Below are 21,704 nucleotides of genomic sequence, written 5' to 3'. Positions count from 1 at the left end.
ACATTCCTCCTCCCCAATACCTTGGTGACATTTACTAACTAGATTATAGTCACCAAGTCATCAGAAGAGAAAAGCACGGTGCTGTTTCACAGTTGTCTTCATTCTTTGAAGAGTAAATCCAGTTCCTATTGAAGTCAAAGATTCACTGACTTCAATGGAAGGAAAATTAGGCTCTTAATCAGTAAGGAAGTGTAGTGTCAGTCATACTATGCCAGCCCCAAACCATCAAAAGCATATAAATGATCAAAAGAGTTTCTAGGTTTAGCCTGCCCCACTTTATACATAATGAATAACTAGTTGGAGTATGATTTAATCTGAAAATATTTTATTAAGCACAGATAATAACGCAGAAATCCGTGTAATAAAACCACCTCAGAGAAAAAGCTAAGTTAAAATGAGTTATTATAAATATTGCATTTAGAATTCTTATTTTACATACACAACTCCTTAAAAAAAAAACAAGTGGACAATCATAAATTAACAGCTTCCCAGGAACTGGAATTTGGTATGGTTCACATCAGAAGGCTGTGCTGCAAATCTTCAGCTTTAAGTCATAGGAGGATCTGTTCTCATCTTGTACATGTAATGGGTACCACTTTGTGCCAGGGTGTGATTAGGTGGATGGGAAGGAAGAAAGGGTGAGCATGGTCTTAATGTTGAGAGTCAGTTGTATTTTCATGACTTATATTAAGTGAAAATTATTTTTCAGGAGAGAGATGATAGAATGCAGCTACAGAATTTAGTCTTAACAAGTTTTGTTTTTCAAGGCATTTAGGATCTTTGAGTTCTTGGTCTTAAAACTCATGACAAAGCTGTTGGGAAAGACTTTGCCTCTGCCATCTTCTTCAACCTGGCCCATGATGATATAGTTCAAACCTACAACAGAGAGCACAGAACCCTTATATTACAAGACAAAAATACAGGACATGTTTTGGCAAGTATAGCTCTTTATGGTCTCTACGTGGCACTTGGTGCCATGGTCTAGTCATGAGGTTTGTGGTGACAGGTTGGACCCGATGATCCTTGAGGTCTCTTCCAACCTTAGTGATACTGTGATACTTGATTGCACTCCACTACCAATGCCTTCTAATATTTTTTCATTCCTACCTAAAGTACACAGTTCCTTACCCATCTTTGCCATGCTTGGTTTTTTATGTAAGAGTACAGTTATGTCAAGGTGATGCTCAACAAGGCTCTGGGCAACCTGATCTAGTTGAGGATTTCGCTGCTTACTGCAGAGGGGGTTGCACTAGACAACCTTTAGAGGTCCCTTCCAACCCAAACCATTCTATGATAAGTAAAACTGCAAAATGCAATATCAACCTGGATAAGTAGTTGTTTCTTAATCTTATTATAATATTAGCTGCTGATTATAGAAACAATTACTAGACTTTTACTGATTTTTGTCATCATATTTCAAATAGCAGTTTTCAAAAATGCTTTTTATAAGCACACAATGCAGTTAGTTTTGTTTACTTACCTCTTCTGATGAGAGGACACTGCTTACATACAACAACAATCTTGGCACTCATATTCTTGCCTGCTTGCTGAATTGCTAAATTTCCTTCCTTATATACATTGATGAGTGATATTGTTGCATGCAGACTGCCAGCCCGTGTTACTGCTGTGATTACAGTTCCAGTTATTACTAGAAGAAAAGACATTTGACATTTTGCTGTTATTTTTTTAGACATAAACTCTGAGACAGCATAAAAATTCAGCAATATACTAATCCATAATAAAGGAACAAACCATGCTGGAAACAGTTACTTAAAACTATGAGTAACACCTGCAGTCGATAATGCACTACTGAAAAAAAATTGGTGGCAGCACACAGATGTTTCTGTCTCTTGCAAGTCCAGTTCTAGGTTTAGATCATTTCAATTCAACTTGATACTACTGTCAATGACTAATTTTCAAACAGTGGAGAAATTGAATTGAAAACATGCTAGCCAAAAGCTGAATTTCCAGCTCTCTGGCATTCTCAAGTAAGTAGCAGGGAATAGCTAATGCCCCAGAAGCTGTGTTTTGTTCTGTTTGAGCCCTGATACTGATAAAAATTTCCTTATTTCAGCTACATTTAGACTACAGGTTAGGCCATCAAAGACCTCATGGTATGAGAATAAATATCCTGGCTTTTTTTCCCCAAGGATGACTAGATTAATTTGTAGACCATCTTTGTCAAAAGGGAATGGTAAACAGTATTAACAATTCCTTTTTTCCCCTCAGGTCACCTTTTAAAAATAAGCTCTTCTATCCTAGGATCAATTAGATATTCAGTTATCAAATATGTGTATTTCTTACAAGTTTGCATAATCCACATTTTGGGTTAGGCATTTGTAAATTTGCACATTATCTGCCTTTAGTCAGAGCTTTTAATTAAATAGAAATAGTCAGATTCAATCAAAAGAACACTGTGGGCCTGAGAAGCCATAGTGCCTGTTGGTCTGTTTCTAGATCCAGAGATCTTCTCATTCCCTTGAGGGCACCGAATAGCGTTGAGAAAGACTCAGTAGGTACAGGCAAGGCCCCAGCACATTGCAATGATTTGTGTTTCGTGGGAACTGCCATGCTTTACTAGTTTATCAGGATACTGCACTTGTTTAGGGGTGAAATTCCAAAACACTGGAGTGAACCCCTGCCCTAGGCGCTTGCCCATACTCTCCCACACAACCTGCCACTCTGAACTATCCAGCCTCAGGGCAGACCTCTGGGTGGTACCCTTGGAAAAAGTTTGTGTAACCCTAAACAGGACCTGGGAGACATTCAGGAGACATAACAACAAGATCATGCTGGCTTGGACATCCCAAGGATATTCAGAATCCTCAAAAGCTGAGAAAGCATCCTCCCCTGTCTTGCCCATAGTGTGGGTGAGATCACTAATAAACAATGACACTGCATACAAATACCTGCTCAGCCTCATGACTAGTGGCATCATCATACCATAATTCAACATGATAGTCCTGGTCCATTTCCCAGAGATCACAGACACCACAGGGAGCACATAGTGTAAATAAGAACTTATGTAACACAAATAAATGGGCCAACACTGTGAACAAGCATGATGTGGCTAATACAGAAAATGCATATGCCAAAGTTCTAATAGGCTTTGGATGGGTTTGCTTTTATCTCAACGCCTCTGGGCCCCAAAGACGACTGTCATGGTTTAGACACAGCCAGTAACTGAGCCCTACACAGTTGCTCATACCACCACCCACAGCCTGCCTGCCTTGGTGGGGTGGGAAGGAAAATTGGGAGAAAAAGGCAAAAGCCTTTGGGTTGAGATAAGGAGCACTGAATAGAAAAACAGAAAGAGATGAAGCAATCATAATAACAATAATAGTAATGAAGTAGTGAATAAAGCAAGTCATATAAAAGGCTGTACTCAACTCATCCACCTGATCCTGCCCCACTGGACCTGCTTACTCCAAATACCCAGCCTTGCCCCACTGACCCTCCCCTTGTCTTATGGGCATGATGTGATGCTGAATATCCACTAACTGGTTCAGCTTCCTATCTTGGCTGTGGCCCTTCCTAGCTTCTTGTGAAAAAGTTAACTGTATCCGAGTCAAAGTCAGGAGAGAAGTCTATAAAGTGAACTGTGGAAGTCAGCAGGTTCAGCATGATATGTGTATTGGCTGGTTACAGGCAGAGCAGTGACTGGATCAATACTTTCCTGTAGTAGATGCTCTTACACTGTCAGTTGCTCTTCAGGTGGAGGAAGCACATTTGTTTCAGACATGTGCAGTGCCTATTTCAGAGTATCTTCAAGAAATAGTGAGTAAAACACACATAAGGTAGTGCAAAAATATAGCCTACATTGTAATGATAACTTGGAACTACAGCAGGTAAAATTCCTATGAGTCTAAAACCACAGTGCTAAGTGAATAATTAAATAGAAACAAGCTTTGCTTCCTTACCAAAGTTGCTTGAACAATAATTGCTTTCCATAGTCCCGCTCCTCTTACACTTTTGCTGGCACAGGGCAACTGTAGGTTTCACAACTTTTTTGAAGAGCAAAAAGTAAATTGAAATAAGATACTTGATAAAAATGCAAAGCAGTATGTTTAAAAACAAACAAAACCAGAAGAAAGGTTAAGAATCCTGATCTATACTTTATCTAGATCTGATATTGGATATGAACACCACAAGAGCAATATTCCATTTCTTTGCATCACTTCCAACCATCTTCTCATGTATCCAGGCTAGACATATGTTCCAGTGGCCTTATAGAATGGGATGTTATGGAAAATCGACATTTGATTGCAGTGTGATCCTAAAAAATGTAACTTACTTAGTGTTGTTGCTTGTTGCCATCCAGCCCTTGTAGTACACTTACAGTATCGTAACATTATATTACAGTAACATTTCAGAGGGGGTGGCCTTTATGTGATGGAAGGGACCAGAGTTCATATGTCTGACTTTCCTCAGCTTTTTAATATAGCTTAATGACATGTAGGACTGTATAGTTTTGTGGATAGCATTTAGTAACACAACACGATGTTTGAAGTATTTATTTAATATTAGGGATTGACATTTCCATCCTAAATGGATTGCTGTCTTTATAAACAACTGAACACACTTTGTCTTTTGTAACTTCTTGGTCTCTGTGCTTTACTCAGCCCCTTCTACTCAATATGTCAGGACACATAATGTGGGATGCAGTATTTTAACTCTTTCATGTCCTCTCAAGCAGTTATTTGGGCTTCATCAATGACATCATTGAAAACACAGAGCTAGAACAGCCTAAAGCCCCTCAAACCCTTATATAATCCTGATTTCCAAGAAAAACTAAGTTAGTTATGAAAAATCTGTGGTTGGTTTTTTTTTACTTTGTTCAGAACAGAACATTTTGCAGCCTGTACTTTCTGAAACAGAGCTTCTGACTAAACTTCCAATCAGTGATTTGTACCTGTTCTTCCTCTTAATTGAATGAATTGATTCTTTTGATAATTTTCCAAGTTTATGAGAGTCAGCTGAATGGCATTTAAAATTACTTAGTCTTCAGTGTTATGCTCATGACTGTTAGAAGATCTACATACCCATTGTATACTCATCCCTGTACTATAGATAACTGACCAGACATTGAAAGGAATTCTCTCTGTATGACTGCCAGGTCCTTTTGACTTACTTCTCTTTGTTGTCCTCCTTCAGATGGCTTTGTGGGTTTTTACATTTTCTAACACTGATGTTGTCATAAAAATTGATTAGGAATTAATTAGTAAAGTACTTTTGCATGACATAAACAGCACGCAGAGCAAAACTCAATAGCGAAACCCTGAACACAAATGGACCGTGAGATATCTAGCAGCCTGGATTAGTTGAGACCGAGTGTGTGAATGAACAAATCCATTAAAAAGTGTTTTACAGTGGAGAAGAGCTTAATTATTTATAATTAGCAGTCACACCAAGATGATTTACAGGCCATCAAGGTGACTTACAGGTCATATTTATAATGTTTATTTTAATCTCTTTTAAATACCTTTCATTATCGGCATTAAAGCACCACAGCTTCTTGCTTTCCTGTTGACAGGCTATCACTGTCCTGACTTTTGTTGCATTTTAAGCACAAATCAGGTTGTGTTGCAAAAATACCATAAGTCTTTTGTGGTCTTTTTTTCCTGTAACTGTATCTTAAATCTCTCCCATTCAGGTTATAGAAATTGTATGCTGAAGACATTTATCCCTTCAATATGGAATGGAATGGAATAGAATGGAATAGACCAGACCAGGTTGGAAGAGACCTTCAAGATCATCGTGCCCAACCTATCATCCACCACCACCTAATCAACTAAACCATGCAACCAAGCACCCTCTCAACAAACTGTAAACCTGTCATTTTAATAGATTTCTATTAATTTTTTCTGTAACCCTCTCCTTGTTCTGGAATAATTAATTTTTCTAAGCAATAAAATAAAGCCAGTACAACTTACTTGAGGTAGGAGGAACTGTTGTGGTCGTAGGCGGAACTGTAGTTGTGGGTAACTTTTTTGGTCTAAATTTATAATGGCCAATAAAACCATCAGCTGTCAAGCTTAAGTCAGACAAAAACTGAATGAGCAACTCATTCTTCTCAGACAGAATAGGCCTGAAATAGGAAAACAAAATATTTTCATTGTTCTGAATGTCAAAGCCAAAACAAACAAACCCCATATTTAAATTATTGGTTTGAATGCAGTATCTGCACCTAGACTGATACCGAAATACTAATTTCTTTGCTGACATGTCAGACACTGTTGTTTTGAGGACAAAACTCATTCTGATAAATCATCTAAACTTCTGATTCCTGAAGGTTATACCACTGTAAGTATCTTTAAATTCTTCCCTGTACCTTCATTGGAGGCTTCACTTCCTTGGAATGGAAGAGGCTAGATTAACACAGTGGGAAAAAAACCCCGAAGAAATCCTCAGCACGTAGCAGGGGTAAGTAAGTGTTTGGCTTTTATAAATTTGTTTTTCTTTCATGAACATCATATTATGCATTTGGAATTGCTTGCAAAAATTAATTCAATGTTGGACTCTATAATCTTTGGCAAAACAAAACCAAACCCACTAAAAATTAAATGCTTGGGGTTATTATTGTTTGGTTGTGGGATCAGTTCTTGTCAATGATTTCCAAGGCCTTGAGGAGCTAGTGGTTATTATCTTAGGAGCTGAAATGCCATGAACAAGAATAGTTCATTGTATTAATTTTCATTTCACAAACAGCATAGTACCTTCTGTGACACTAACTGCCTCTGGATGTAGATACAGTGTGATAAAACTTCATGTAAAGAGTACTGTTAGACTACCAGCCAAAGCAGCACTTCTCTTTTCTTCTGAGCTTTCCATAGACCTTATCTCAATTCATTAATAATTACTAACACAAATTTTTCAAGGAAAATCAGAGTTTTGGGGAAGAGGAAGAAAAATACAGGGGCAAAAGAATCTCAGCAAGGAAAATACAAAGTGTATGTAGTTTTTGTGAAGTGACATGCTTCTTCCCAGCAAGTTTAACAGAGCTTGTGAGCAGAGATCACGCCTTCAAATGCCTAGGAGCTTAACTGGAGGTACAAAATGTGGTATTTAATTTAAGAAATAATAAAAACATTTCAGAAGCCTAGTAAGATGAGACACAGTGGTAGTGAAGCTCATAATTCAAGAAGGTTACTTACGCTGGTGGACTGTCTCCACAGTACTTCCCAATTCTTTTGGCATCATTGATTTCCCCACCGTTAAACACTGCCACATAATCATATCTGCAGTAGTTGTCTCTCTCCACATCAAACTTCTCAAACTTTAACTCTATCAGCTGCAGGAAAAGTGTAAATAACTCATTAAGATGGTGATATGCAGAATTTATTAGCACTTCTTATACTAAGTGACCACTTCAGATGAAATACCAGTTGATTTTTTACCTTTCCATAAAGTGCTTGAAGTCTTTAATCCATTTAACTGTGGAGTGAAGCATTTTGGTCTGCATTCTTTCTCTCCAAAAAAATAGTTCAACATATGACTCTAATACTCTATGAAACATTTTGTTCTCAAACATATGCAAGCAACTGCTGATATAATTTTTATCACAGAATGAGAACAGAATAGTAGGTGTTAGGTGTTAAATTGCTTTTAAAATAAGTCTAAACAAGAAAGGAGCTTTCATTGTCATTGTATCATTCAAGATGTGTTAAAGAAAAAGCAAGGGCCACGTTGGTAAGAGCCACGTCACTGGCTTCATTAAGAGCAGGGTTTGAATCACTATGGTTGCCAATGCTGTGTTTACTTGATGCAGAGAAGGTCTGCATATTAACAGAGAGAAAACTAGTAAATAGTAAGACTAAAACCAAGACAAAGTAAGTAGTTAGAGGAATTGCGTTTCCATACACAATTTCCATCGATGTCAGGGTTTCACAAGTCCTATGTGACAACTAATGTATCTCTGGTAGTTCCAGTACCGATGCTATTACCTTCAGTATGACTTGTATTTTTTGACTTTGCCACTTAGAAAAGCAATCAACAAGAGAAAAGAAGAAAAGAAAAAAGTTTACTTCTCTGAAGTCCTGCAATATGATTCTGTCAGTTGCATATAGCAAGGAAGGAAAACACAGCATAACTGCATGATTGAAACAGATGTAATACAGGATAGGAATAGGATAGGATAGGATAGGAATAGGATAGGATAGGATAGGAATAGAATAGAATAGACCAGACCAGACCAGGTTGGAAGAGACCTTCAAGATCATCGTGTCCAGCCTATCATCCAACACCACCTAATCAACTAAACCATGCAACCAAGCACCCTATCAAGTCTCCTCCTGAACACCTCCAGTGATGGTGATATATGCATTTAGGCTGCTTCTTCATATGTAGCCCATGAGTATTTAAATCACCTTCCCATAAATAGCACAAATGAGGTTTGAATGACAGCACTGAATTGTGTTCTCTTTAAAGCTCTGTGTGAAACATAGATGGCACCAAATCTTTTAAAACTGTAAAAAGAAAAAGGACTCATCTGTAGATTGCACACACTATTTGATTTACTGGCATAGCAGAAATGATCTTGTGCTATGTTTATAGTAATGATAACTTTATCACCAGCTGATGTCTTAGTTTTGCCTGGATATGCTTCTGCAGTATTGAGATCATCGTATTTCCCATAAAGTATGAGTAACAGAGGGAGACTTGGTTTCAGAGATGAGTAACAGACCTGTTTCAAAAGACATGATGAAAAAATGCACTTTAAATGGAAGTACTCATCTGAGTAATACGCTTCTGATCAAGAAAGGTGGTACAGAAAGAAGTAATGCAACTGGGAGCAGAAATTGTATTTTTTTCACAGCAGGCCACAATAGCTACTTTACTGTTGTTCATAAGTACATTTCACACTAACAGAGAAGTATTTCATGATAGAATAGAAGCTCTTCATCATCACGAGAAGCTCCTCCATCTTCTTTAACAAATGAAGTAATTACTGATCTGTGCTAGAAGCAAAACAGTGCCTTGTTTTATTGCTCAGATGCTTGAGAAAGGAAAACAGAGGACCTAAACTTTGGCAACTGGAAAAGTGAACAGCTTTTCATGTGCACTTGTAGAGAGATGCTTATTCAGTACTTCTTCAAGAATTACTTTGTCTCTGTCAAAATTCTGCCTCATTTGCATGCAGACAACCACTGGTGCAGCCCTTCAAAATGACATATTCAGAAACATGTAGACTGATGCAACAGGAGCCTCAAAAGGCACAGGATATAATGCCCCAATTTTTATGCTTATTTTGCCTTTTTCAAAATCTCCTCTACAAGCTCAGTAAAAGGTTTTAGGATTATATAGAGATATTTAGAAAGATGTGGAGTAATCTGCAGTTCACAGATGAGGTGTTAAAAATCACTACTACCTGTTTATAGGATTGTTAAATGACCTGTGTCTAGCAAGCACAGAATGTGGACTGGAGCACAGGAAAGACTAAGCTCAAGGGAGAAAATATCTTGGTAAAAATGGAAAAGTATAAAAGTATAAAAGATCTGAAGAATACATTTATCTGGGGCAGCTGTTTTATTTGGAGGTTTATGGACAGGGGCAGAAGATTAAGAGGAAAATTGTCTTTACATGTAGAATTAAAAAAGCTGGATGTGGTTATAAAATGTAACCTATTAAACATTCTTGGCAACCAAAACATTCCATCACTGTAGACTTCCTGCCAAGATAGAGAGCAGATGGCTCAGCAACAGCCAGAAAATGTGAAGCTAGGACTGAGATTAGCCCTACAGCATAGGGAACACACTTGTGTTTGCCATGAGGGGCAAACGGTGGCAAAAGAGCCCTCTTGGTCTGCTGTCTCAACTCTTCAGGTCTGCATGAAATGGTAGCACGTGCTTTGATGGCATCTGCCTAATGAAGCAAGTGTGTTAGGAGATGGAGCCTTCACAATAGGAAATAAAACAACTTTTATGAAACATACATGGAAAACACCTGTGCAGGACACATCCAAATATACTCCCTGTACTGTAAGCAGGATAAAATAATTTCTCCTTTTAATAAATTCAGTCATCCTTGCCTGGGTACCTCAACAGCAAACTGCAAAAAATACTAAGAATGCTAGGGATGTTGTTAGGCTTAAACCCAACATTGGTTATCACCACCTTTGGTTCTGAGATGATCACCTGCCCTAAGTTCATTTGCATGATGCTTTGTTTCAAAAGCCTTGCAAGTCATAGCTTCTTTAAAAAGTTTAATTTAGGGGACTGCATTGATGCACAGGACATCTAATGTTGAGAAAGCACAGAAGTTAGTGGAATAAGCCAGGTAATAGAAGACAGGGAGGTGGGCATTGCTGGAGTGTAGGTGTGCCTGCTCTCCTTGCATGTGCCCAGTTTCACCTTTCAGCTGGACAGCATTTTCATTATTCTGGTGCAACACTGGCAATGTGTTGTGTGAGTAGGCTGTTGATGAGGTGTTAGCCCTAGCAGGCAGTGGAAGCTGGATCATGCTGGTGTGGCAATGGTAGTGCCTTACCTGGTTTCTTGGGGCAACGATATGCCAGGAGCAGGTGACTCCTGCTGGGTAGTCTCGCTCCGGCCAGTTGGGTGTTTGGAAGGACCCCGATGGCTTTTCCAGTCGTCCCCCACAGTACTGAGCCCCTGCAAGTACAGGGCACCGTGATGACCAGAGTGCAATGGGCATTCAGGTAACTATGTCATGCACTCACTCTATTGCAGGAGCCTCAACAGGGCAGACATAGCTGGTCTCAGCCAGGTTTGGCCACCTCTGACCTAGCTCCACCACAGGACGTGGCTGAACTTTACTGCTCAGCTGATGGCACCTTTGGGAGAAACAGCCTGCCATGGGGGAGTTGTGCTGGGGCTGATGAGCAGCATGATGGAAATGTAGCCTGTGGAGAGCCCACAAGGGAGAGGGTTTTTTCCTCCATCTCTCCTACTACTAGTCCCAAATTACAGCACTACAGCAGGTATGTAACCTTATTTATACTGCAGTTATTAACCTTCTTTACAAAATCAACTCTTTCACATCACACTCATTCAGTGTATCTGGAAGGACTAATAAGTTACTCATCACCTGCACTGCATATGCCCAGCTACCTGTCTAGTCTGGTATCATGCTAATAGCATAAGCCCTGAAAAGCAGCCACTCAGCAGGGCAATACCACCTCCCATGTAATCTCACAACCTCTTGCAATTCCTGCTCTTTCCAAGCACAGGGCAATGATTTCATGTTTAATACATAACAAAATTTTCTTTCATGTATTTTTCTAATTGTTTTTAAACCAGTGTAGAAATTGGCAATCCACAATGTCTTCTGGCAAAGCACTCTGCCACTTAACAGCTCAATGAGGAAAATCACCCCCTGCTTTCCTTTGCAGCCACTGACTCATGTGGCTTTTGTGTTAGAAGAGACAGTGACTGTGGTCTCCGTTTGCTTTCTCCATACTGGTCATGACTTTAGAGCCCTCTCCTACACTTCTCTTGACCTTTTTTATTATATCCTACTCTGAGATGGGAACATCAGAAGGGCATGTGGTATTGAAGATGTAGATATATTATGGGTTTATGGTGTCATAAATTTTTGTTGTGGATTGGTCTTTATTCCCTTTCCAAAGGAAAAAAAACTGTTAGGTTTCTTTTTCTTTGATGCATATTGAACACTGGATTGATGCTTAACTATGTTTCCATAAACTATCTGTTTTAAAACTAAGATCTCATCTATAAGCAGTAATAGTAAATGCAGAGCACACTGCACTGCACATGAAGTTAGGGTCTTTTGTCCTTGTTTGCAACATTTATCTATATTTAATTTCATCTGCCATTTCATTGAGTAGCCAGTGCCATATTGCTACTAGGTGCAGTCCTTACAATAGTTAGCCCTCTTCCTTACTACTTTGCTTAACTGTGGTGGATAAACATGAAAACTTGGCTATTTGCTAAGCAAATGAGTACACTGAATAGTGCAACCCCTAATCTCTCTGGCTTCACATCTTAAACTTTCATGTGACCCTCCATGGAGTTGGGCAGCTGTATTTATGTTCAGCACGTATGTAATTGTTAATTACCTCTTTCGTGTGGCTCTGCTGCAGAGAACTTTGCAATGAATCCACTTCCAGCAGTATTAGCATCTGAAGTCATCTGCACCAACATTGTATTGCTGTTGGATATAAGGGCACCTGGTTTCACAGTACCACAGAACCTGCCAATGCGTTGTCCGTTGGCATGGCCGTTGTATATATCCACAAAATCATATCGACACAGGTTGTCACTTTCCAGGTCTAAATATCTAAAAGAAAGAACCACCACTTTCCCTTCTGGCACCTGCAGAGAGAGAGAGAGAAGGGAGGGAGGGATGGAGCGATGTATCTTGCAGCGTGACTGGCACCACATGCCCATCCAATCCCACTATTTGCATGAGTATTTTCGTATCTACCACATATCGCCAGGTAAGCCATTTCTTTGTCAACTATACACCAGGCAGAGTGGGGTTTAAAATCATATTGGGCAAGTCATAAAAGCAAAGCTCTGGCCATCTCTGTTGCCACTACCTTCTTCCTGACTCAGAGTATCGTCTAGCTAGGCTGCCATAGTTGATTATATGCCATCACTGCCCAGTTCAGCTTGGCATGGTTCTCTTACTTTCTGCAGACAGTAACCAATCATGAAGGTGAGATTTCTATGGTTTAAAAAAAATAATCATAGAAACATAGAATCAAAAGGCTGGAAAAGACCTCAAAGATCATCAAGTCCAACTGTCATCCAAGACCTCATGATTACTAAACCATGGCACCAAGTGCCAATCCCTTTTTGAACATCTCCAGGGATGGTGACTCCACCACCTCCCAGGGCAGCCCACTGCAATGGCTAACAACTCTCTCTGTGGAGAACTTTCTCCTCACCTCAAGCCTAAACTTCCCCTGGTGCAGCTTGAGACTGTGTCCTCTTGTTCTGGTGCTGGTTGCCTGGGAGAAGAGACCAACCCCCTCCTGGCTACAACCTCCCTTCAGGTAGTTGTAGACAGCAATAAGGTCTCCCCTGAGCCTCCTCTTCTCCAGGCTAAACAACCCCAGCTCCCTCAGCCTCTCCTCATAGGGCTGTGCTCGAGGCCTCTCACCAGCCTCATTGCCCTTCTCTGGACACATTCAAGAGCCTCAGTGTCCTTAAATTGAGGGGCCCAGAACTGGACACAGTACTCAAGGTATGGCCTAACCAGTGCTGAGTTCAGGGGCACAATGACTTCCCTGCTCCTGCTGCCAACACTATTCCTGATGCATGCCAGGATGCCATTGGCCTTCTTGGCCACCTGGGCACACTGCTGCCTCATGTTCAGCCGGCTGTCAATCAGTTCTCCCAGGCCCCCATATGGAACAAGCAATTGAAAATTCTGAGCAAATGAAATGGCCTCTATTATCTTGCTGGTTTGTGTCATAAAGTTTCATAGTTTGAAGGCTATTTAAAATTACTGTTATTTACTGAAACACATGTTTATAAGTAAAATCAGAAATTTGATGGCTAATGCTGTACAGTCCCAATGTCTAATTATTGGAGTGGGTACATTTGGCTTGAAGATTGTAGTGAAAGAATTCTATTTGGAAAGAATGTGCAAAACTATAAACAGAGAGTTCAAAAGAACCGTTAGTGGATGTCCTCAATACCAAAAAACACCACCACCACCACCACCAAGTTTTGTTTCCTGAAACATTTCTGAGGAAATATAAGACAGGAGAAATCTTACATGTCTGCATCTGTGGATGTTGTGAAAGGGGCAAGAGTGGCGAGAAATACATAAATATAAAGAGTGTAATAGTTTAGAAGAAGGAGAGCATTTACTAGGCTAGAGTTGCAGGCTTTGGAGACAATTAGCAGCATACTGAGAGGTGAAAACTATTCTAACAAAGCACTCAGTGCTGTGTAACAGGACACAGAAAAGGGACACGGTACTTTATAGAGGAATCCTCGACAGGCAGAGTATAATTATCTGCATTCAATTCATAGCCTGGTAGAGTGGTTACCTATTAAAATAATTGTAGCTGTTCTATTTTACTGAGACCCCACTATTATATTCTGCTATAAATATATAACATTCACTTAATGTATCTGCAGTGAGTTTATATTTAAGCCATTTCATTTGAGAGTTTGGTTTTTTTCCCCCTTCCTTAACAGTGACTCATTTTAAAACATTACTTTGAGATAAACTACAACTAAACTGTTCCTTATATAAAATTTTCAAGTGCTTTAATGCTGTGAATTTCAACAGTTAGAATGCCTTGTCAGGTATAGATTCTATTTACAAAGGCCTGTAGTGACAGGATGAAGGGCAATGCCTTCAAACTAGAAAAGAGCAGATTTAGATTGCATGTTATGAACAGGTGCTAAAGAACCTGTTACTGTGGAGATGGTGGAGCACTGTAACAGGTTGCCCAGGGAGGTGGTTGGGGCCCAATCCCTGGAGATATTCAAGGTGAGGCTTGACAGGGCTCTGGGCAACCTGATCTAGTTGAGGATGTCCCTGCTGAGTGCAGAGGGGTTTAGACTGGATGACCTTTAGAGGTCCCTTCCAACCCAAACCATTCTATGATTTTGATTCTATGGCTCCAGGAGACATTATAGTGGTCTTCTAGAACTTAAAGGGGGAAAAGGTACATAGGGACTTTTTTAATCACAGAATGCAGTGATGGGATGATGTGTAATGGTTTCACACTGAAAGAGCACAGATTTAGATGTAAGGAAGAAGCTCTTTACTGTGAGGGTGGTAAGACACTGGAACAGGTTGCCTGAAGAAGTTATGGATGCCCCCTCCCTAGAAGTGTTCGTGGCTAGGTTGGATGGGGCTTTGAGCAACCTGATCTAGTGCAAGGTGTGCCTGCCCATGGCAGAGAGGCTGGAGCTAGATGATCTTTAAGGCCTCTTCCACCTCAAATAATGCTATGATTTTAAGAAATCTATTTCATTATAGCTTTCAGCTTCTATTGGTTCAGTCTACATAATCATGATCAAAACTGTTCCCCATAGACATACAGAGTTTCTGTGTTACGTTTCATGACAGTTTATAAGAAAATGTGTGGGAACAATTTAGCCACATGGTCATGAATGTTTAACAAGGAGCCTAATACAGATTTTAGTTATCTGAATGATCCTTGCTCACATGTAGCTGAGTTTGGGGAGATAAGACATTTACAGAAATGTGTGAACTGGGGCTCTTTAAGCACAGTCACTACATATTGCCATTATAAAATGATGTCACTGCTTACTGAAGTAGTATTTGTCATCACTCACAAAGTAATATTTGTCATCACTCACAAAAGTAACAAATTTGTTGCAGCATGTTAAATCAATTAAGAGTTTGTGGTCTGTCAAGATGACATTCAAGAGTGCACAGGATGGTGGTTCCCTATTCTGGCAGCAGCCACTCCATTTTGAGGCTACTGCCAAGGAGTCCCACCCTAAATACAGGCGTCTTTGTACAACCACACTTTGCTTTCATTCCCACTGGTTCCCTTTTTTAAATGTTGAAAACTAATGTGCCAAAATCTGACAATGTTTATCCTAGGACATTTAAAATATTGCTTCATGAGAAACACAGGGGAGAAAGCAAAGGCCAGCATGACTCAGTATTGTTTACTTTGAACCACGTTTGAGCCTGATGCAGTAGGGTGGTTGGGTGCCTCAGAGGAGCAATCAGAAGGAATTGTAGCTCTTAAGTAAAAAAAAAAAGAGGGAGGGTGTGCCTTATTTTTCAGTTTAACCCATCCATCTGGTATCTTTCAATAACAGAGGCACTTCAGCTTCTGCCTCTCCTTGTCACACAGAGGATGACTGACCCACGCTTGTCCTCGGCTTCCTTTCTTATTCAAACTCGATGAACTTTAGAATCATACATGATGCTAAACCGATGTGAAGGATGCCTTACTCCTATTGAAGGCTAAAGGAAAGTAGCTCTCTCTAACTTCATTGTTGTGTTTCTTAGTTTCTGGGGAGGATTCCTAAACTGTCATGCTTTTCAAAATTGTGTTTTGATGAGGAAAACCCCTTAAATAACAACTTTCTGAGAAAATATTTTGCCTCGTTTGTAAACCTGTATCATATGTGGACTTAATGTGTTTGGGTATATGTTTAATACTAAAATGCTGATTTTATGTCTTGCCATAGGAGTCCTAGGTAGACTTGAAAAACACATCAGCTACCTGCACACCAAACATACTATTTCTTTCTACTAAGAGTGAACACCAAAATTATTTGTAATTACATCCTCAGAAGAGCCACCGTTCATGCCTAGTCTCTTGCTCCCTAGCTCCATCCTCTCCAGCCACAAAACAAAGGTGAAAAAACCCCCCCAAAACAAAAACACACTAGCTTGCTCTCCCTGGCAAAGGCATTAGCTGTTTCTTTTATGGCAATACAACCATGCATAGAGATCTGTTCTCTACTGGAAAGGCAGTTTCACAATTACATGGGAAAATGAATGCTTAAAACATGGAGATTATGTAAAATATTTCACTCCCACAAGGCAGATCCCCAGCAAGCAAGTAACTTTTTTTTCCAATCTTGTTTATTGTCAGCAAACCTGCTGCAACACAACTCCTGAACCTATAAAAACATAACCTTATATAACACTGACAGTCTTCAGTATTATTACTGCACATAAAGTTGTTAAGAATTTTATGGGACCTACACAGTCTGCCAGAAAAACACAGGACAGCAGTCCAGATTCTTAGACTATGTGACACATTTGTGTGAGGTGATGGCCAAAAAGGATTAGAGAGTATTAAGTGTATATGGCATATTTTAGATAGAGCTATATACATTACTATAGGAAAGGAAATGGCTGTACAAATTACTTCTTAGCAAAGCCAGCTAAAAGCTGCTGGGTAGTCTGCCAAGGTTGTAATGTAACTGCAAGCATGTGCTGAACACTTCTTAGAGCTTTTAGAATAGAGAAGCTATTTTCTTTAGCCAGCTGAATAAGTCCCAGTCTCTTGAAATAACAGAACCATAATTGAGTTAGAGAGACTCTTCTAGCTTTAGCAAACGAGTTGGAAAGATTTCACCTGATACCTGAATGTTACATTGCTTTATCTGTATTACCCAGAACATTTTCTAAGCCTATATTCTTTTAAAGAATGAATTAGTTGTCACTCTGCCTTTCTGTGGATTTCTTCTATAGATTATGAAATCCTGTCGTTGACAGAACAACAGCTTCATGCTTCTTGTGACCCAAACACAAAGTGAACCAACATCTCTTTCATTCTTACAGACTTGTCAGATGCTGCATTAGCAGAGAGTTTTCAGGAAGGTGTTCACAGCCCTTGGTTAAAATGGACAGGCAAAAGGTCTTAGCTGTCTTCTAAGATCAGATGCTAAATGAGGAAGCCTAACAGTAACTTTAATGTATTTCCTTACAGTACTGTAACTAGCTTTCTTACTTGGGTGCTACTATAAGCTGCTCGGAGGCTCAGCGGTACCTGGTGAAAGGATTTTGTTGTTTAAATGAAGGCTAACCAGACCCTTTGGTATACCACTTTCCCCTCTGTCTGATAAATCCTCCTCTTTTTAAAGAGTGTGTAGGCTTAGTCTCTCAAGTTTTGTAGTGCTTGCCTTCTTTATGTCTTTCCTCCACATCCAGAAGACAGGATATTCTCCACAGTCGATGGGGGGAAAAATCAGCTTGGCTTAGTGATGAATATTGTCTAATGAGGGTTTAATAAGGCGCAGGCACAAGAAAGCCTGGACTACTACAGAGGTGCAGTCCTCTGGCTTTGGACAAACTACAGAGAATAGGTATGTGGCAGTTGAAGAGCAGGAGTAAATGGCAGCACAACAAAAAAGTGGGGATGTCAGGATCATCATAAAAGACAAGAAGCCAACAAGTTCCTCCCATGGTTAATAAATAAAGCTGGGTTGCAGATGCAGCTCTGCCACAGCTCTGTGGTAATGCTCCTCACAATGTCCAGGCTAACCTGAATGTTCTCATCTGGTTGGCAGCAGCCACATGAGGTGTGCCATGAAACCAGACTGTATGGACTTCTAAAATACAATCAATACTTCTTTGCTCCCTCTACTCCCAAGAAATAACAAAGGGCAGATCCATGGCATGTTTCAGTGCTGCCTCCATTTGGAACCCAAATTTTTTAATTGTAAAAAGCTTTATGCTGTTATAATCAAAATTATTATTTCCCTCCAGCTTCAATTTTGAATTTTTGAAGATCTAATACTGAGTTATATTGCTAAACTAACTGGAGGGTTTTTTTTTCCTTTTATTTCATGCATGTGTGTATGATTCCATGTGCAATATCCACTTGCTCTTCACAGTGTAAGGTAGGCAAAGTTCATTGCTGTAATCTGAGCCCCTCAATAGTGAGAAGCCAGTTTATGAGTATACACTGTATTTCACTTAATACTCTTCTGGATAAAATCAATCCTAGATTAAAGGTAACCTCCAACTTGGCCCTCATGATAATGCAACATAAAGGTGCAGAAAGCAACTGTTGCAGCTTCACAGGTATCCTTCAAAGACAACAATTAAAATTGCATCACTTATTTGGTACAGAGTCATTTTAACCAAACACTGTAAACAGATCAATGTCTCCCACTTTGTCAGCATCTCTATAGCAGCAAGCAGACATTTCTCCTGTGACAACCTATTCTACTGCCAGCAGCTAGGCTGTAATGCAGTCTTTGAACTGAAGTTGTGTTTAGTGATTCTGTTACACACACACAAATGGTTTATTTTATGTTGGGTTTTTGTTGTTGTTGTTGTTTGGGTGTTGTTGGTTTTTTTGGTTTGGTTTGGTTTGGGTTTGTTTTTTTTTATCCCTGTAAAGCCCATATTCTAGGCCTGAATGCCACAGGAGGTCTTAATGAACTATGCCTCAAAAAATGGAGAGGAAATTTGGTGCGAATTTTGGAGGGCTTAACTTGTGCAGATGTCAGGAAAAGTAGCAATTCATTCAAAGGTCTTTCTGTGAGTCTGAATAAGGACACATCCAGCACCAGAGTCCTAGCTGTTTAATGGCATTTGCTGTCCATGAATACGATGTCTCTGCCCTACAGTCTTATTTCAACATTAAAGTATCAATTGTACCATGTGCATGGTCGTTTATAAATGCAAGAATGCTTTCCTACTGCTTTCTGTATGACATCCTCTAGATGTCCTGGATGGCAGAACACTGCTATTAGCACACTACAAGCACCCTTGCCTGAATGTTTTGGCTGTGTTCGAAACTTTTTCTATGTCTTCTTGACAATGAAACTTGCTTTTCATTATCTAAACCCCCAAAGCTTTACTTAATCCATTTGATTTGACTACAGCTTTCTGCAGTGACTGGAAGGGTAGATGTTTACTTGCAAGTGAATTCATTTACAGCAATTGGAGGCGTGTCTAAAGTCAATGAAAATTTGCCTCTGACATTAGGTAAGGCCAGTTCCATTTCAGACACTATTATCATATTACTGCAGCCCTAAAATCCCCACAAAGCTGAGCTGCTCTGAGTTACCAAGTTCGTTATGACACACACTTTATCCCATATAGAACACTGGCATTAACAACAACGAGCTCTTCATTGTTTTCAGCACTAATTTTGTTACATTAAAAATTCTTACTGTGATTTTCCAAGTACATTTGCTGTTTGGAGGGTAGACTCCAGGAAATCCTTCACTCCCAATAAACCCTGACTCTCCAGATACAACTCCTCCACATGCAAATGTAGGCCTGAGAATAACAGGAAAAGTAGTGCTTAGTTGTACAAGGTATTTCATTTATCCTTTCCGCAACAGTAAAAAGGCACAGCCTGTCTTATACTTAAAATATATCTTAAATACTTAAACATTGCTAACTTTAAACATATTTACATTATTTCACTATTGAAAGAATGTGCAATTTAACAGGCCAGCTTAGGTATAGAGAAAATTAACTGTTAACTCTGGGTTCACACATACTGTTATCATTCTGTCTTGAAACATCATTGCAAATTGCCATTATAATAATAAAACAAAAGCCTATTAAGTCATTAGTAGTAACTTTTTCTAGTATATGTAATTGTACTGAGTACACTAATAAAAATAACTTCTAATTGAGTCCTATTCTATTTCTCCTTCTGAATTTAGGCATTTTAATCAAGAAAACTGCTTTGAAAGTTTTCTAAAACACACGAATGCCATCCACCATGAGCACGAGTTCTGCTGCCCTGGCCTGGTCACAAATTGTACAGCCTGAGTTTTCAGGTGTGAACCTTTAGTGCTATAAAAGGTTAGCAGCTCCTTGCTACACCCACCCTGGGCTATCCTGTGGGCACATGCAGGAAGCCCTGAAAACCCCATGTGAAAGCCCCACAGCACGACTGCTGACAACAGGAAGGTGAGCAAATGCCCTGCTGAGCTTTAGGTATTGGGAATATTATATTATATTATATTATATTATATTATATTATATTATATTATATTATATTATATTATATTATATTATAACATATCATATGTATTATACCATATTATATATTACTTATAGTATGGTACATCATATGATAATGTTGTATTAAGTCACATGATAACCAGGGACTGCTCTCACAGTGCCCTGTATCCGTGTTAAAAGCCCCCGTCTGAGCTCCTCTTTGATGTGATCAGGGGCAATACAAAAGACGTGGGTTTTGCCTGGAGGCAGTGTGGGTGTTTGGAGGTGAGGACGGTACCGCTCTTGAGGAGAGAAGGGAGGGAGAAAGGAAGGAGAGGCGGCAGCGCAGCGCTGCGCGGGGAAGGCGCGGTACCTGTGCGGAGGGGCCGCGGGGCGCGCCGCCGCCAGCAGCAGCAGTAGTAGCAGCGGCAGCAGTGGGCACCGCGGGGCAGCGGGCGGCATCTCTGGGCGACGACGGCAGCAGGGCTGGGTCCGCGGAACCACTCCTCCGGCTGCCGCCTGCTCCTGTGTGCTGCGGCGCCGGAGGAGGAGGCAGAGGCTCCCGCGACCCTCCGCCCCAGGGGCAGGGCAGGGTCGGGCCGCCCTTTTTCCCTCCCTCTGTGGGGCGCGGCGCTGTGCGGTCGCGGAGCCGCTGGCGCTGGCGGCTTCTCCTTGCCTCGGGGGCCCTGCCTCGGGTATGCCCAGCCCTGCCCCGGTATGTCCCAGCGGTGCGGCAACCTCCACGGACACCCCGGGCGCCGCGCATTTTGCGCACTTAGGGACTGGCGGAGCGCGCAGCGCCCTCCTGTCAGCGGCAGCGCCGCGAACCCCGCAGCTGCTCGCAGCACCCCGCGCTCTGTCCTCAGGTGGCACAGCGGGAGTGTTTGTCCTGACCATGAAAGAACTCAGTGTCACCATTTGTGCAATCGTGTACAGCTTCGCCGATGCTTGACAAACAGTAATGCTACTTGAAAATTTCATCTTTATTTAAATTCTAAGGTAAACTTGAACTGCTTGATTTTGTTTACCAGTTGGTACTCTTGACCCATTTTAGTAGCCTTTTCATTCTGCCTGTGAAAGATACTCTTTAAAAGGGCTGTGGCAGAGCTCACAGTAACAAGCTCAATACTTGTGTGTTTGTAGGATTTGGGCCAAAGTTGTTTGAGAAAAGAAATGAGAAGTCAGTATTCTTATTGACTGCAAGACAAATTGACATTTTAAGAAATGTTTACAGAAGCCACATTGCCAGCGCTGTTGGATGATGACACACAGATTATCATGTCAATAAAAGACAATTTGTCTTTTAAGGATTGTTTTAAGAAGTGTCTGCCCCTCAGAAGAGAGGT

General features: G+C 40.4%; 1 protein-coding gene across 1 annotated transcript; it reads right to left on the bottom strand.

Annotated features, from left to right (window-relative positions):
- Nucleotides 1-341: 341 nt before the first annotated feature.
- Nucleotides 342-20,917, bottom strand: PCOLCE2 (procollagen C-endopeptidase enhancer 2). The gene is made up of 9 exons (XM_054175586.1): nucleotides 20,732-20,917; nucleotides 19,572-19,680; nucleotides 12,038-12,293; nucleotides 10,486-10,610; nucleotides 7,155-7,291; nucleotides 5,934-6,088; nucleotides 3,921-4,004; nucleotides 1,481-1,648; nucleotides 342-876 (listed from the first exon to the last, which is right to left on the bottom strand). Exons 1-9 carry the CDS (start codon nucleotides 20,818-20,820, stop codon nucleotides 746-748), a joined length of 1,254 nt encoding a protein of 417 aa, XP_054031561.1. The 5' UTR covers nucleotides 20,821-20,917; the 3' UTR covers nucleotides 342-745.
- Between the last annotated feature and the right edge of the window lie 787 nt (nucleotides 20,918-21,704).

Source organism: Dryobates pubescens, chromosome 32 (genome assembly GCF_014839835.1).
Source record: "Dryobates pubescens isolate bDryPub1 chromosome 32, bDryPub1.pri, whole genome shotgun sequence".
NCBI classification, from domain to species: Eukaryota; Metazoa; Chordata; class Aves; order Piciformes; family Picidae; genus Dryobates; species Dryobates pubescens.
The sequence above is the reverse complement of the archived record's forward strand: the minus strand, read 5'-3'. Positions and strand labels throughout refer to the sequence as shown.